The 16,226-nt window shown below is 39.2% G+C and overlaps 2 protein-coding genes across 2 annotated transcripts; one reads left to right on the forward strand and one right to left on the reverse strand.

The window, feature by feature from the left end:
• Window positions 1-1,769: 1,769 nt before the first annotated feature.
• On the reverse strand, window positions 1,770-9,791 carry LOC147763136 (uncharacterized). Its single transcript, XM_087009710.1, has 7 exons — window positions 9,630-9,791; window positions 6,186-8,978; window positions 5,328-5,402; window positions 4,731-4,898; window positions 4,056-4,197; window positions 3,654-3,773; window positions 1,770-3,321 (listed from the first exon to the last, which is right to left on the reverse strand). Exons 5-7 carry the CDS (start codon window positions 4,075-4,077, stop codon window positions 3,260-3,262), a joined length of 204 nt encoding a protein of 67 aa, XP_086865836.1. The 5' UTR covers window positions 4,078-4,197; window positions 4,731-4,898; window positions 5,328-5,402; window positions 6,186-8,978; window positions 9,630-9,791; the 3' UTR covers window positions 1,770-3,259.
• Window positions 9,792-11,452: 1,661 nt separating this feature from the next.
• Window positions 11,453-14,416, forward strand: LOC147763137 (uncharacterized). The gene is made up of 2 exons (XM_087009530.1): window positions 11,453-12,096; window positions 13,087-14,416. Exons 1-2 carry the CDS (start codon window positions 12,020-12,022, stop codon window positions 13,352-13,354), a joined length of 345 nt encoding a protein of 114 aa, XP_086865656.1. The 5' UTR covers window positions 11,453-12,019; the 3' UTR covers window positions 13,355-14,416.
• Window positions 14,417-16,226: the final 1,810 nt, after the last annotated feature.

Genomic DNA, 16,226 nt, shown 5'->3' on the forward strand with positions numbered 1-16,226 from the left:
TATGCCAAGAAGAATCTGACAAGATATCATTTTCTGTAATTTATTCATTATTTCCATGGCAACCGTTGCTAAATATCAATAGCGATCAATACTATTTTTTTTATTTTTCAACCTTAAAGCTTCAGCATCTCTGCCCAAAGGCTACTTTTGGATGAAGATGATTCTAAAAAATGTGCCATCACTAAAAACAAAAAAATAATGACTTGTAATGTATCTGTTGCTATGGAAATAGTCATTATGATAGCTGTTGCTATGGTAACAGTTTGAATTATTTTTAAACATTATAATCAAATTTTTAACTGATTATGAAGTGGGAAACACTATTTGTACTCAATTTATGAATTTAAGTTAAATAGTAAACAAATACCATGTCACTGTTGCCATGGCAACCAATATTACAATGACAACTGCATATACAATTTTAAGGTTTAACTAGTGAAAATTGTCAGAATGCACGATGAAAATAAGTAATATCCGATTTTGGAAAGTTATCATTTTACCAAAAAAAAATTTAATTGATATTGGACATCATAGCAGCTAGGTAATACAAAAACCAGCGAGATTATTTGGACAGACTGCCATAACGTAATGGCAGTTTTAGGAATTTTCCTTTTTTATTTTTGTTAAGCAAAAATAAATAGATACTACTTTTGTTCACTTTGTTTGACTGTCATTTACCATTCTAGAGTTTTTCATATCTCCATGATTTTAATTAAGATTCCCCTTTTTATAATCATTAACGAGTTCAAAGGTGAAATGGGGCCGTAGCAATAGTCCGAAGGTTCAATCATTAGGCCCATCAACATCAGGCCTGTAGCCAGCAATTTAAGAGGGGGGTTCGTTTTCTGAAAAAGTGGACCTTTTACCATAAAATCATCAAGTACATAGATCAAATTGTACCCAGAGTGGACCTTTTCCCAGCAAAAAGGGCAGTTCTTTCGAACCCCTCCCCCTGGCTACGGGCCTGAACATCGTACGTAATTTGTTTGAAAAATAAAATAAACTGTATATTCTTGAATTGCACACGTTTTATCAATATCCTTGGGTTTCGTGAACAATTCAAAGATTTTCTGATTAGATATTCTAATATCTTGATCTTCTTTCGGTACTGAAAGTGTACATGTAGTTGCTGTTTTATAAGCAGAGCAGCTTGGTGCGTTCGCCATTTTGTTTGCGGTAAGATCAAAGTCACTGATTTTCAAACGGCTGTTACGGCTCTATCTTACCAAAAAATGATAAATAAAAAACTGATTTGAACCGAGAATTAGTTAAAAAATTTAGGTAGGGGTTACAGAACTTTCAGAAATTCGTTATTCTAACTCTAAAACACGATTAAAAACTTTACAAGCTAGATTTGGTTGCTGTTTTCGGTTGAATAAACTTCTGTAACCCCTCACTCGAACGCTTGTTTCATTCTCCTCATGAATATGTGTCCAAATACGAGGAAAAAACATCCGGGACGCCGTACGGAGCTTTTAGAAAAATGGCGCGAAACGCGCATGTTGAGCAAAAATTCGTAAATAGTGGGAACCAAACGAGGAAGTGAAATCACCAGCGATTTCTCACAGCATTTTTGTGGCTAGGGGCTTACAACAGAGAAATAATGCATTGTTACACATATTGTAAGAAAGCCCATTCAATGCACTTTTAAAACATATTTTCATATTAATCATAGGACCAAAATCTTGGAAGTTATGATGGAAAACAAACAGCGAGGTCAGATTTTTTTCCCGTTTTCGACCGCGTGAGCGGTGTGACCTGACCTCCCTACTTTAAAACGTGATAACTTCAGTTTTTTATTGGCAGGGCGCCTTACAGTTCATAAATATTGCCCCGTTATAGACAGCATGCAGCAACTGAATAAACTTTCTCTGACTACAAACTTTTCTCCATATACACTATACTGGTACACAAGATGAAGCACAAGAATTTACCAAAGTTCATGTAATTCCTACTGAAAGAGGTAATGAAGACAAAACATTTACTAGTCTTAACACAATTAAACAAAATTAAACCGAGGCTTATTTTAACTTCATCTAGGGTATGAAGTCATAAATAAAGTAACTCGATCCTTTTACAGCTGGAAGCATACATCAAAACTTGGATATAGTTCTCTTTCATGATAAAACATAATATAAGTTCAGGTAATATTATTATTACCCAGTCACATCAATGATTGAAATTAAACTTTGACATATAATAGAATAGAAGTTTCTCAAATGTAATTTTGCCCTGAAATCGCAACTACATGTATGATACAAGTAAAGAATAAATCAAGCTTGATTTCATATTACACTGTATGACCGTCCATGAAAATTTCAACATGAATTTTTGGGTCCGAGTAAAAAGGTGCATATATGATGAATTGGATACATTTGTCAACTATAACACTTGAGAAAATCATAATATTAGTAATATTAGTAATGTGCGATCCTCAATCTTGAGAAATGACTGTGTGCACCCAGCCATCCCTCACGAGGAGCTGTGTACAAAAATATAATGAAATATTTTCTCAAACGTAAAATATTTCACTACAGATTTTGCACAAGCTATCAATGTAAAACCTCTTCATGTAAAAGCATTTACATGAAGTCGGATTTTACAAAGATGTGAGGGTTAGTTGAGGTAAGTGTGCGGATTATGATCTTCTCAAACGCTATACCGACAAACAACTCCACTTCATCAAAAGCACAAATATGAAAAACGACTATATCACTTAGATTGAAATAAAACACAGACGACCATAAGTGGTGGTAGTACCAATGCTTTGCGAGCGAAAACCTATCTGCCTTTAGAATGGATGAAGCAACTGATTATTCTATTTTAACTTTTAATAATAACTGTTGAGGCAGACTTAAAATGTTCACACAGAACCACAATTCATCTTATTCAAGTGAACATTTATGGAATTATAAATGATCATACTTAACTTTAGTTTTCTCTTAAGCTATCAGAATGAAATTTTTCACTGTCATAAATGAAAAAATATAACTTACTAAATACAATTACATCCAGGTCATATCTGTGACCCATGAAGCGCAAAAATTCTCAATATATAAGAGACTCGAGTACATTATTAGATTGTATTCCTCTTACATTCAATTAATCGCTCTTCATTATCATTCCACATTCTCTAAATTTTTTTGCAGGCAAGCCGCGTCCTTAAAAACCAAGACTGCTAAGACGTCCAATTTAATGAAAGTGGCTACAGGGGCTCGTTGCAAGCGCCATTAAGTGTTTCGCATCTTGGACATTTGGGCTAGGATTGATGGTATCTGCGTTCGGGCATTGTTTCTTTCTGGAAAACTGCCCTTTCGTAGCCTACAGATGAAACGTAACATGTTCACACAAATGTATGAAATGTAATTGAAAGCTTGCAATAATTGCAACAAAGAACATGTTTGTCACTGGTAATCACACACCGTTAAATCTAGTAAGTATTTTGATATTTCATAATACTTTGGTTCTTAACACTATTTTATTTTATTATATTTCTATAACATTACACAAGAAAACCACATTATGATTTAGGAGAGTGCTAAGATTCTACAAAAAGAAAGCGTCTAGAAAATAAGAGGGATAGAGGAAGAAATATGAATCACGAAAACGCCTAAGGATCTGAACAATATAAACAGATGAAAATACATGCTCACCTGTACGATGGTCTCCTAGTACCACAACCGCAGCACTGAGGGCGAGGTTGGGGGGTAGTAGCTCCTTGTATTCTAGACTGGTGACAACGCAACTTATATGGCATTGTAACTGATGAAGATCTGAAAGTTGGCCGATAGGATCTCAAAATATTTTCTTTTTAGCAAGTTTGTGACAAATTAAAAGAGCTTTTGGATTCTAAAATGTCTGCTATATGAATTTCCTTGAGTAAATTGTAAATAGAAAACATGTCTACATTTAGTGGGTAGACAACAGTTTCCAAACAGTAATTTATAACAATTTTGTCTTAGGCGTTGCACAAAATGTCCAGTTTGTTGAATTTGCATTGACAAAAGATTTTTAATATCTATAGAATAATTACTCTACCCTGGCCCATAACTTACCTTGAAGGGTTCTGAATTTCATTGGTATCACAACTAGGCAAGAACTCTTGAAATCCCATATGCAGATATCGCTTTCTCCATTTTAACCTTATGAAAGTGAACCATCATCAGGCCAGGAGCTCACCAATGCCATCTGCCTCAACTTCAAAACAGAAATTTAGAAGGCATTAGTTTCCCTATTTACCTTTTCTCCCTACCCAACCCACTAACCTTAATTTTCTATTTCAGAAGTGGGTCAAGGGAAAGATACACTGCCTTGTAAAAGTGAGCTATAAAGTATATGTGGCTGAGGGTTTTCTCTCGAGAATTTCCCTTTACCTCCCTACCACAATGTACTAACTTTGAATAACAATGAATAACGATGAATAACGATAAGATGCCTATTTTTTTTATCAATCTGACTTAACTTCAACATTTAAGGTACGAACAAAAGTGAACTATTGACTAGTTTGTTTAATTTCCATAAGCTGTGTATTTAAAGCAGTCTGTGGCATAAGCAGTTCACTTAAAATAGCAATTAGTTTTATTAGAAGAACGAAATTGCAATCATTTGATACCAGGAGTAACTGTGGACTGCTCCATTTTAATCCTTTTGGTCAAAAATTAAAGACTAACTTCAAAGAAACTTTTTTCATGCAACCCATATCAGTTATCTTAATGAGTAGCAATGAGTACCTGTGCCATGATGATTTCACCAAACTGTGAGAAGTAAGCCTTCAAGTCATCGTCTTTGCTCTTCCAAGGCAAACCCAGCACTATCAGGTCATTGCACTTCTTGCCGTCCAGCCACTGTTTTCGCGCTGAGATTCTCATCTCCTTTCTCATCTCATTTTCTTTAATTCTCTAAAACGTTAACATTTCCAATTATTATAAAGACTGTTTATTGAACAACTAACCCTTTGCTGTATCAATATGTCTAATATTTTCTGTGTAATCAATGACCGATATACTAATCATTGTTTGGACATGTGTAGATATGTCAATGTTTAAATTGACTATTTGACGATAAGATTTTCTGAAGTTTTCAAAATAACCTTTGATTTCAATGTAACTGTTGCATCCTAATTCTAAAATTGTGAAGGTCTTGTTAATAATAATAAAAAAATGCAATCCGGCCCAGTTTTATTAAAATCTGTATTCGGACCAATGACTTAGACCTGTAGTTTTCAGAAAAGTTGAGGTATGAATGGCCAGTAAGGCGAAAAGTTTATGGGAAAGACTGCAACTGAAAAAACAATTTAGTCTATTTCTCTCCCCAATAACACTGTTTACCTATAAGGGTACCTATAAGGGGTATCCATCTCAGTGTTACATCAAATCCCTTGGACGCTTCCCCAATGCAGCCACCTCGTGGACAGACCTAGCAGGACTCGCTGGACGCTTCCCCTATGCAGTCCATTTCATAGATAGACCACGTCAGACTCGATGGACGCTCCCCAATGCAGAATCCTCGTAGACAAACCATGACAGTACTCGCTGGCACCAAGGATTGATCGGAGTAGCTGAAGTGTAGATCTATGCGGCCTTCTCCTTGCAGTTGTCAGTGGGGGCTTTATCGAGAATCGTCATAATCGAGCTCTGTAAAACAGGAAAAAATAGGATTACTTTCCCTAACCATGTCAGCACTCTGCATTCAGGCTTACCGTTAAGGGTTTCCATTTCAGTGAAATATCACATGCATTGGACGCTTCCCCAATGCAGCCACCTCGTAGACAGACTATGGCAGGACTCGCTGGACGCTTCCCCTATGCAGCCACCTCGTAGCACCCACCTCGTAGACAGACCATGACAGGACTCGCTGGACGCTTCCCCGATGCAGCCACTTCGTAGACAGGCTATGGCAGGACTCACTGACACCAAGGATTGATCTAAGTAGCTGAAGTGTAGATGGGGCCTACTCCTTACAGTTGTCAGTGGGGCTCTATCGAGAATCACCATAATCGAGTTCTGTAAAACAGAAAGAAGAACGGATTACTTACTTTCCTACCTATGCCAGCACTCTGCATTCAGGCTTACCTTTAAGGGTTTCCCATCTCAGTGAAACACCACATGCCTTGGACCCCTCACAATGCAGCCACCTCGTAGACAGACTATGGCAGGACTCGCTGGACGCTTCCCCGATGCAGCCACTTCGTAGACAGGCTATGGCAGGACTCGCTGACACCAAGGATTGATCTAAGTAGCTAAGTGTAGATGGGGCCTACTCCTTGCAGTTGTCAGTGGGCCCCAATCGAGAATCATCATAATCGAGTTCTGTAAAACAGAAAGAAGAACGGATTACTTACTTTCCTACCTATGTCAGCACTCTGCATTCAGGCTTACCTTTAAGGGTTTCCCATCTCAGTGAAACACCACATGCCTTGGACCCCTCACAATGCAGCTACCTCGTAGACAGACCACGACAGGACTCGCTGGCAACAAGAATTGATCGGAGTAGCTGAAGTGCAGATGCGGCCTTCTTGCAGTTGTCAATGGGGCTCTATCGAGAATCGCCATAATCGAGTTCTGTTAAAAAAAAAAAGAAAAGGGATTAATGACTTTGCCTACCTATGTCTGTACTTTGCATTCAGGCTTACCTTTGAGGGATTTCCATCTCAGTGAAACACCACATGCCTTGGACCCTTCCACAATGCAGCCACCTCGTAGACAGATCATGACAGGACTCGCTGAACGCTTCCCTAATGCAGCCACCTCGTAGACGGACCGTAGCAGACTCGCTGGACGCTTTGCCGATGCAGTCACCTCGTAGACAGGCCACGACAGGACTCGCTGGCAACAAGGATTGATCGGGGTAGCTGAAGTGCAGATGCGGCCTTCTTGCAGTTGTCAGTGGGGGCTCTATCGAGAATCACCATAATCAAGATCTGTAAAACAGAAAGAAAAACGGATTACTTACTTTCCCTAATATCAGCATTCTGCATTCAGGCTTACCTTAAAGGGTTTCCCATCTCAGTGAAACACCGCATGCCTTGGACGCTTCCCCAGTGAAGCCACCTCATAGCAGTCACCTCGTAGACAGACCATGGCAGGACTCGCTGGACGCTTCTCCAATGCAGCCACCTCATAGACAGACCACGGCAGACTCGCTGGACGTTTTCCCCGATGCAGCCACCTCATAGACAGAAGTGTAGATGGGGCCTACTCCTTGCAGTTGTCAGTGGGGGCTCTATCGAGAATCGCCATAATCGAGCCCTGTAAAACAAAAAGAAAAACTGATTACTTACTTTCCCTACCTATGTCAGCAGTCTGCATTCAGGCTTACCTTGAAAGGTTTTCCATCTCAGTGAAACACCACATGCCTTGGACGCTTCCCCAATGCAGCCACCTCGTAGAAGTCACCTCGTAGACAGACCGTGGCAGACTCGCTGGACGCTTTCCGAATGCAGCCACTTCGTAAACAGGCTATGGCAGGACTCGCTGACACCAAGGATTGATCTAAGCAGCAGAAGTGTAGATGCGGCCTTCTCCTTGCAGTTGTCAGTGAGAGCTCTATCGAGAATCGCCATAATCGAGTTCTGTAAACAGAAAGAAAAACGGATTACTTACTTTCCCTACCTATGACAGTACTCTGCATTCAGGCTTATCTTTGAGGGTTTCCCATCTCAATGAAACACCACATGCCTTGGACGCTTCCCCAATGCAGCCACCTCGTAGACAGACCATAGCAGGGCTCGCTGGACGCTTCCTAAATGCAGCATCCTCGTAGACAGGCCATGGCAGGACTCGCTGGACGCTTCTCCAATGCAGCCACCTCATAGACAGACCACGGCAGACTCGCTGGACGTTTTCCCCGATGCAGCCACCTCATAGACAGAAGTGTAGATGGGGCCTACTCCTTGCAGTTGTCAGTGGGGGCTCTATCGAGAATCGCCATAATCGAGCCCTGTAAAACAAAAAGAAAAACTGATTACTTACTTTCCCTACCTATGTCAGCAGTCTGCATTCAGGCTTACCTTGAAAGGTTTTCCATCTCAGTGAAACACCACATGCCTTGGACGCTTCCCCAATGCAGCCACCTCGTAGCAGTCACCTCGTAGACAGACCGTGGCAGACTCGCTGGACGCTTTCCGAATGCAGCCACTTCGTAAACAGGCTATGGCAGGACTCGCTGACACCAAGGATTGATCTAAGCAGCAGAAGTGTAGATGCGGCCTACTCCTTGCAGTTGTCAGTGAGAGCTCTATCGAGAATCGCCATAATCGAGTTCTGTAAACAGAAAGAAAAACGGATTACTTACTTTCCCTACCTATGACAGTACTCTGCATTCAGGCTTACCTTTGAGGGTTTCCCATCTCAGTGAAACACCACATGCCTTGGACGCTTCCCCAATGCAGCCACCTCGTAGACAGACCATAGCAGGGCTCGCTGGACGCTTCCTTAATGCAGCATCCTCGTAGACAGGCGTTGGCAGGACTAGCTGGATGCATCCCCAGTGCTGCCACCTCATTGACAGGCCATGGCAGGACTAGTTGGACGCTCCCCCAATGCAGCCACCTCGTAGACACACCATGTCAGACTCGCAGGACGCTTCTCAGATGCAGCCACCTCGTAGAAATGTTATGGCAGGACTCGCTGACACCAAATATTGATCTAAGTAGCTGAAGTGTAGATGCGGCCTTCTCCTTGCCGTTGTCAGTGGGGACTATCGAGAATCGTCATAATCGAGTTCTGTAAGCATAAAGGAAAACGGATTACTTTCCCTAACAATGCCAGCATCTGCATTCAGGCTTACCTTCAAGGCTTTACCATCTCAGTGAAACACCACATGCCTTGGACGCTTCCCCAATGCAGCCACCTCGTAGACAGACCATGGCAGGACCCTCTGGCACCAAGGATTGATCGAAGTAGCTGAAGTGTAGACGTGACCCTCTTCTCCTTGCAGCTGTCAGAGGGAGCTTTGTCGAGAATCGCCATAATCGAGTTCTGTTAAAAGAAAGAAAAGCGGTTTAATTACTTTGCTTACCTATGTAATAAGAAGAAACCTGGAATGCATGGAAATATATGCAATGACACTACAACAATTTTCCCCTCAACAGCAGAAAGCCGATGACGTATCCTGCGAAGATTCCTGAGCGACGATTCCTCGTGGAGAGAAGCGAAGATTTTAGCTGGCCAGCTTAGAGAAACGTCGAATCCACTGTCCAGACGACTGCGTGTGGAAGAAACAACATATCGGTGAGCGATGCGTTGACTTGAGACGAGGAAAAGATTCGGAGAAATGCGAGTTGACTCCGGTGTCCTTTTTGCTAGATACGAGACGTAGTACATGGCATCCTTCTTGTTGCTCCAGATATGTCTGTGTTGAATGAACACAATTTCAAAATTTCGCGCTTTTATACCTTCAGTGATATAAAGTCACATGGTTGCGTTCGTGGTCAACTTGTTCATAGGGGGCGGCGTTTGATAGTTATGCCTATAATTGATTATAATATCTTTTAAACATATACATTTTAGTAACTATTTTTTATTTTGATTATTCGGTTTATCATTTTATTTTATAATAAAAATAAGAAGTACTAAGCAGTGACTGTAAAATGTATAGGCAAATTTGATGACAATTCCTGAGCAACATACCTTCTCCCCAAAATTATGATAGGCCCGATGTCCGTTAAACTGGTACAGGTAGCCTTGACCTTCTCGCAGACCACTACAGAACGTGTGTATTCGAACACTGATCCAAAATGTGGACAATGTAATAGGGCGTAGCCTGAGGCAGCCTGAGGGAGCATGATTGTTTTGAATGTAGTGAATCGTAGTGAGTCAATTGAAAGTATACAGCCACTTTGTAATCAACTGAGTTGTTATTCTTTGAAATAAAGAACACGTTATTGTGATTTACGAAGCGAAAGAAAGCAGCAGTAGGTTACACGAAATATCTTGATTAACTTAGCAGCAGAAACAAATGAATATTTTTTGTTTATATAAGGTCTACTGATATAGGTAATAATTAACAACGTGCGCCTCTATTCATCGCTTCAGGTTATCGGTACTCTGATGCCAGTTGCAAGAGTGGAGAAAAAAACGAAAAAAAAAAGACTAAGACAATAAGATAAAAATTGAAATTAAATATTTCTCATTTATACGTTTACTTTATCTCCTTTAACCTTAGTTGAAAACTACACTTTTTAATACGCTTTTTAACATTGTTATAAGTCTGAGTGGTCACTGGCCTTCTTTCAAATCTGATCACACGCAGTCTAATTTTTGTTAGTATGAATAACGTGCGAATATTATCCAAAATGGTTGTTTTTAAACCTTCTTTAGTGAATACGAATACGCGGCCTCCTTCCTTCCTGCTACTCGACACTCCAGGTAGAAAAACGTTAAAAAAAAAAACGTTGTTAAAACAAAAAACGTCACTGTCAATGCATGTTTAGGTACTTCTAGACGGTGGCGCAAACCACCGAGAAACAAGCTACTCGCCAGGCTTCAAAGTGTTTAAATGCGAAATGTAGGGCCTACACTTATCTACGCATGTAGGTGCAGTGTTCAGCCAGAATGGAGAAGTGTCCACCTCAGTCAAAGCATACACTCTACCAGGGCGACAGATTGGTTTTTCACAGATATTTACAGATATGTCTCTAGATAAATAGACAGCCATTTGGCTATTTTTCCGTTTTTCCCTATATAATCTGCCACCCTGGTAGAGGGTAGTCTAAGCACATGTCGTTACATTTAGCAATCACATTATTCAAGTCAGGTGACATTTGTACCTCAGATATTGGCAGTATTTGTGACACAAAAAGACAGACGTATTTAGAATTCTCTAAGTAGCAACTGTGTTTTATGTTTACTGGGGCGGATCCAGGATTATTTGAAGGGGGGGGGGTGACTTTTCAGGAATGACAGGCCTCGGATGCGAAGCCGACCCTCGCCTCCCCCCCCCCCCCTTGGAGTGTTTTGGAGGGCAAACAGTGCCACTTGGGATGGTTCAGAACTATAAATCTACTAGTCAACATACTAATTCCAAGTGAGGAATATCAGTGTGATATTTTTCAGAAACCAAAGGAGGGGGGGGGGGGAAGGGGGGAAGGACCCCCCTGACCCCCTCTAAATCCACCACTGCTATTTATTAGATATGCATTTATATAAACTATGTTCAGGGACAGATCCGGGGGGGGGTCTTTTTATTTTTACTCCCCCCCCCCCCCCCCCCCCCCACACACACACACACACACAAAAAGAAAAATAATTTTCAAACTTTAATACGTGGGACGAACGATTTAAATTTAATATTGATTAAATCATAATTTATTATTTAAATTGTAAAAAGCCATCTAATAACAACACAAGATCGTAATGTAAGCCTCATGACACTTGATCACGGCCACTTTGTCTATTTTAAAAATTTTTATATCAAGGCATGTATTGAGCATGATTTGTCTGTACCAGAACACCTTGACATATACATATAGTTTTGTCTGTTACTGAATAACTATCTGAAATCGAAATTGGAGAGGGATTTAAGGGAGTGATGTAAGGCACATGAGTATATTGTGTGGCAAAATGTTTTCTTTTCAAGACATTATATTGTACTTGTTCGTGATTCTTTCCCTGGTTGTAGAAACCTTGAATTGCCGTTTTTCTATGACTGGGTTAGTTTCACTTTCGCATTTGGTTCAACAATGTAATCTTTCACTTTCGCATTTAGTTTAACTGTCTGATTTTTTATGTGAAATTACTCACCCAAATGACATGAAAATTACTAAGCCTCACCTCCCCTAAGATCAATTGTCGATGACTACTGATAAATAACCGTTCGTGTATTTTGATTTTCACATTTCACATTTAGCTGATCACGACATGTAGGTATGTACCAGTGCATTGAGTAAAAACGTGTAGAGAGGTGTGGATAATTATAGGTACAAATACTGGTACTTGGGATTGTACAACTTTTTAAGTCTTGTTGAGTGACCATCATGTAAAAAACTCTTCATATTTCAGGAAAACACTACCAACTTAAAATGGCAGAACAAGTGATTGGTGGAAAATCTCAAGAAGAAAACTCAAGTCACCAGAGCCAGCCACAGCAGGAATGCAGGTAACATACGTGTAATTTGTGATAAATGAAGAATGCAGTTGTAACAATATTTCGAAGAACAATAAAATGAAGATCAACCATGTAATTATTCACTTTAGTGATACTGTTTTGTAGACAATCAACGACAGATAAACCTCAATTCTCAAAGTCAACCCAAACAAATTAAGATACTGAAATCAGTTTTATTTTGATAGAGACATTATTCAAAAATTTAAAGCATATATGCAGAAATGGATTTTGATGTGAATCTACTCCTCCACAAATCTCTTCGTATCGAGTATATAAGCTTGGAAAAGAAACAATAAAACAAATTATCATTTTGCTGTACACAAGCCTAGGCCTTATTCCGTTTCTTACTTTGAATACCAGATTTAAATTTGTACTTGCGATCGCCCAATTAAACGAGTTCGTGGCGTGATGGAATATTCATGGCATTATAACAAGACTGAAGTGCATCAAACAGTCCAACAAATACAAATACAAATACAAATACCCCTGTATCACCCCCCCCCCTAAAAAAAAAAAGGCTGTAAAGACGTGCTATCCAAGGGCGGATCCAAGACAGTTTGGTACTTTGAATTGCGTTTTTCTGTGACTGGGTCAGTTTCACTGTCTCATTTGACAGACCATGAGACATGAAGTCCACGCCGACGCCCCCCCTTGGCCCCGAGAAATTCGGTATTTTAGAGGACGAACGGTGCCATTTGGTACGGTTTAGAACTATGATTCAGCCAGTCAAAATTCCAATTTCAAGAGGGGGCCATTGGTGTGATTTTTGCAGAAATCGGAAGAGAGGGTCAGGGCCCATTTGATACCTCCCCTTAATCCGCCACTGCTGTCACAAGATACTAAATGCAGAACCCACACCATCAGAATCTCAGATTTGTAGCTAAGCAGTTTGTACTAGTGAGAGGCTTTCTGTGATATATTCTTTATCTTTAAATGCAATTTATCTAATATATAGTATTCATTATGTTTGAATTTTTACAGTAATCAAGAGCACCCTGATGAAACCGATCATCTAACTCAGCGGCAGTTTGATCGAGCTGCGTCAAGTTCCGACCCAGAGATACGATCGCGGTTTAGGGCAAGAGAAATCTCGAAAAATCGCGTGGAACAATCTGCCATTGACAGAGAGATCCAAGGGAGGTTGGACGATAAAGGAGAATCGTATAGGGAAAACAACAGAGTGGTGCATATGGCACATGAGTACATCAATCAAAATGCAAGACCTGGTCCAGGGAAACCACGGCATTAATTATCCTTTTTACATAGAATGACGCGATCGACAAGGAGACACGGTTCAGAAAAAAAATAGTTTCTATGATTGTAGTTTTAAAGCAACATAAACCAGTTAGAGGGTCTCTTTGCTGATCTGACCACCACCTTATGAACAAAAAATGTTTGAAAGTATGGTGTGAATTCACATTATGAAGTAATTTTCATATCCTGCTTTAATTTTGAACTGTGTTAGATTTAGTATCTGAGATACTTTCACTACTTTGTGACTCGTATATAAACCAGTATGTGCTATAACTGGTAGGTCATAGCCTATTGTAAAATTGACCAAAGTAACAAATAACAAATATACATATTATATATTTTTTACTTGAGATTATACATATTGAGATATCATGATACTTGAGATTTTGGGTTTGAGTATGGTTAGCAAATTCCTTCCTCTTGAAGATCCCCATAGAAATGAGAACACTAGTTTTAGTACAATTAGTTTTTCTGTATGATTGTTGGCTATTTTTTCTGAAGATTTGATGTGTTAGATTTATGGAATCCAGTAGTATCACACAAATAATTACAGATTTATAGACAAGACTTCTTGAACCACAATATGAAAGATCATCATTTAGTTACTGGCACAGAATAATGCATGTTCTACAAGTGTTTGTTTGTTTTGTTTTGATGTGTGGGAGAAATATAATTAATACATTGCTTTGAGTGAAAAAGTCCCACAAAATATCCATTAATTATTCATATCTTTTGCTATCCTTTTCTATGAATTTGATTAAAATGGAGTCAAAATAAAAGAGGGTAAATAGCCACAGAGACACAAATCTCTTTACAGAGTTTATTCATACATAGTGCAAAACTTAGCAAAGAAATTGACATTTGACATCTTTCGACCTTTGATATATGGAAAAATATAATTATATGTACAAAATAACTTATTCACCAACAAGGTACACTTGAATCCAACAATAACATAGCAGCTCTTGAAGGGTTATAATAATGTTGTTAATAACAATAATAATAATAAATGATTATGAAAGTACAGTTATTACAATTCTTCTAAATGAGCTTGGCTTAAACCGTGTTATAGTACACGAGTCGTTTACTTTCCATAGTAACGAGTATCCCATGAACTTCTGTACACTGATGTATAAAGGGCCACGTTAATATTGGCAGTATTCCTGGAAAATCCTGTTACTTATTTTGGCGAATTTCTACATCCGTGGAAGGTGACTCGATGGTATAAGCAAATGGAATACAAATGGTATTCTTTTCTAAGTTGTTTTACAAGTTGATCAAAAATCAACGTCACGTTGGATACAATGGTCTTCAAGCTATAAAATTACAACACTTTTCATTTAACTTTATCTTTTATAGAGAGGCACATGTAGCATGGTTGTCACAAAGATTAGGCAGATATCTGGTCTAGATTTTGCACAGCTTTGTTCTATCAATACGGCCATGCCCAGGGAGGGGCTAATCTACCCCCATGTACTACGGAGCTGGAGACTTTGAATCTTGGAAGTGATTTTTTGATGTTACGCGAGGTAGCAAATACAACTCAGATATTATCTTCCTTATTATTTATTTAACGACTGTCCAGTTGTTACCCGCGCCGCTCTCTTCATTTCTATTTCCACCTTGTGCAATCTCTAGCAATCTCGTGGATATATTTCGTATTGGCATTTACACCTTTTAAAGTGCGGCCCATGAGCAAAGATATTTTTTAATTTGTTTTTCCCGAGCAGATGTTTTAATCTGTTACTCTCTTATTATGGCCCTGACACATTTTCTTAAACGGTTTTGAAATGCCAGTGATTAGGCCTTTTATTTGGATAAGTTATCGAGAAACAATTCTCAAAATATATTCTTCGCAACTCGAAAAACGTAATTTTATTTGAAGGGACTTCCCATTAGACAGATTAGTCACAATCTTAAGGATTGCTTGTCACCTTCAAGGTGTATGTGCAATGTTTGACATTGCAAGGGGGAAGTGGGCGAAATAGAACGGGTATTCCTATGAACAGAATTATGATTCATCATCTGAAATGACTCCGAGGTTAAGTTCAAGAGCCCTAAACCGAAACAAAGTGCAATAATAATTAGTATTGCCTGGAATTAAAGTGAATGTCATTTAAGTGTCGTATCCTGTAAAAAATTAGAAAAAGAAAAAAACTCGTTATGATGGATATTAAAATTACAAGAGTAGACAAACAACAAAATATTCATTCACTGCATGCTGTCAATTACTAACATACGCAGACAGTACTAGTTCCAAATCAAAGATAACAAACTGTTTAAAAAGCGAGGCTTATGGGAGGAGAATGAACATCCGTGGTTATTATCTTGGACATAATATTATGTCCAAGTTATAATGCACTGCGCGTTATCTATCGTGTCATAACCTTGCGCAACCTGCTAAGGTGAATACTGACATTAAAGATTTCTCGTCAGATGGTCGAAATGGCGTGAACTGAGCATATTCTTCAGAAAACATGCCCAACTGACGATATTTTATCCAAATAAACAAATTAAAATTTTATTTTGTAAATTTTGGGCTTTAAAAGACGTCCTTTTTGCTCAGCCTGAGAGTTAATGAGCTACGTGGTCACATGGTCCGATGACGACAATCGTGCCACCATAAGAGAGAGAGCCAAGCAGCGTATATACATGTAGCTGTCAAACTGAGCTGCGTTGTCTACCTGTAAGATGACTTTTCTGACTCCTGATGAAAGCTCATACTCATTCAAATCTCTTACTCGAGGGGTCTAAACCCCCGTGAAGCCATTTTCCCGTGTATTCAATTATTTAACTAGCATTTAATTGTGGTTATCCCAACTAGGATAAAATACTGCATTCGAACTTGAGGGTACTTTTGATCATTC

Source organism: Lingula anatina, chromosome 3 (assembly GCF_051362555.1).
Source record: "Lingula anatina isolate TDL-2025a chromosome 3, LinAna3.0, whole genome shotgun sequence".
Classification (NCBI taxonomy): domain Eukaryota; kingdom Metazoa; phylum Brachiopoda; class Lingulata; order Lingulida; family Lingulidae; genus Lingula; species Lingula anatina.

Coding starts and splice junctions, on each gene's coding strand:
- LOC147763136 (XM_087009710.1), bottom strand. CDS start 4,077: ATGAAATTCAGAACCCTTCAAG. Junction 3,774..4,055: donor GAAATTCAGAACCCTTCAAG/GTAAGTTATGGG, acceptor GCCAACTTTCAG/ATCTTCATCAGTTACAATGC. Junction 3,322..3,653: donor ACTAGGAGACCATCGTACAG/GTGAGCATGTAT, acceptor TTTCATCTGTAG/GCTACGAAAGGGCAGTTTTC.
- LOC147763137 (XM_087009530.1), top strand. CDS start 12,020: ATGGCAGAACAAGTGATTGGTGGAAAATCTCAAGAAGAAAACTCAAGT. Junction 12,097..13,086: donor CAGCCACAGCAGGAATGCAG/GTAACATACGTG, acceptor GAATTTTTACAG/TAATCAAGAGCACCCTGATG.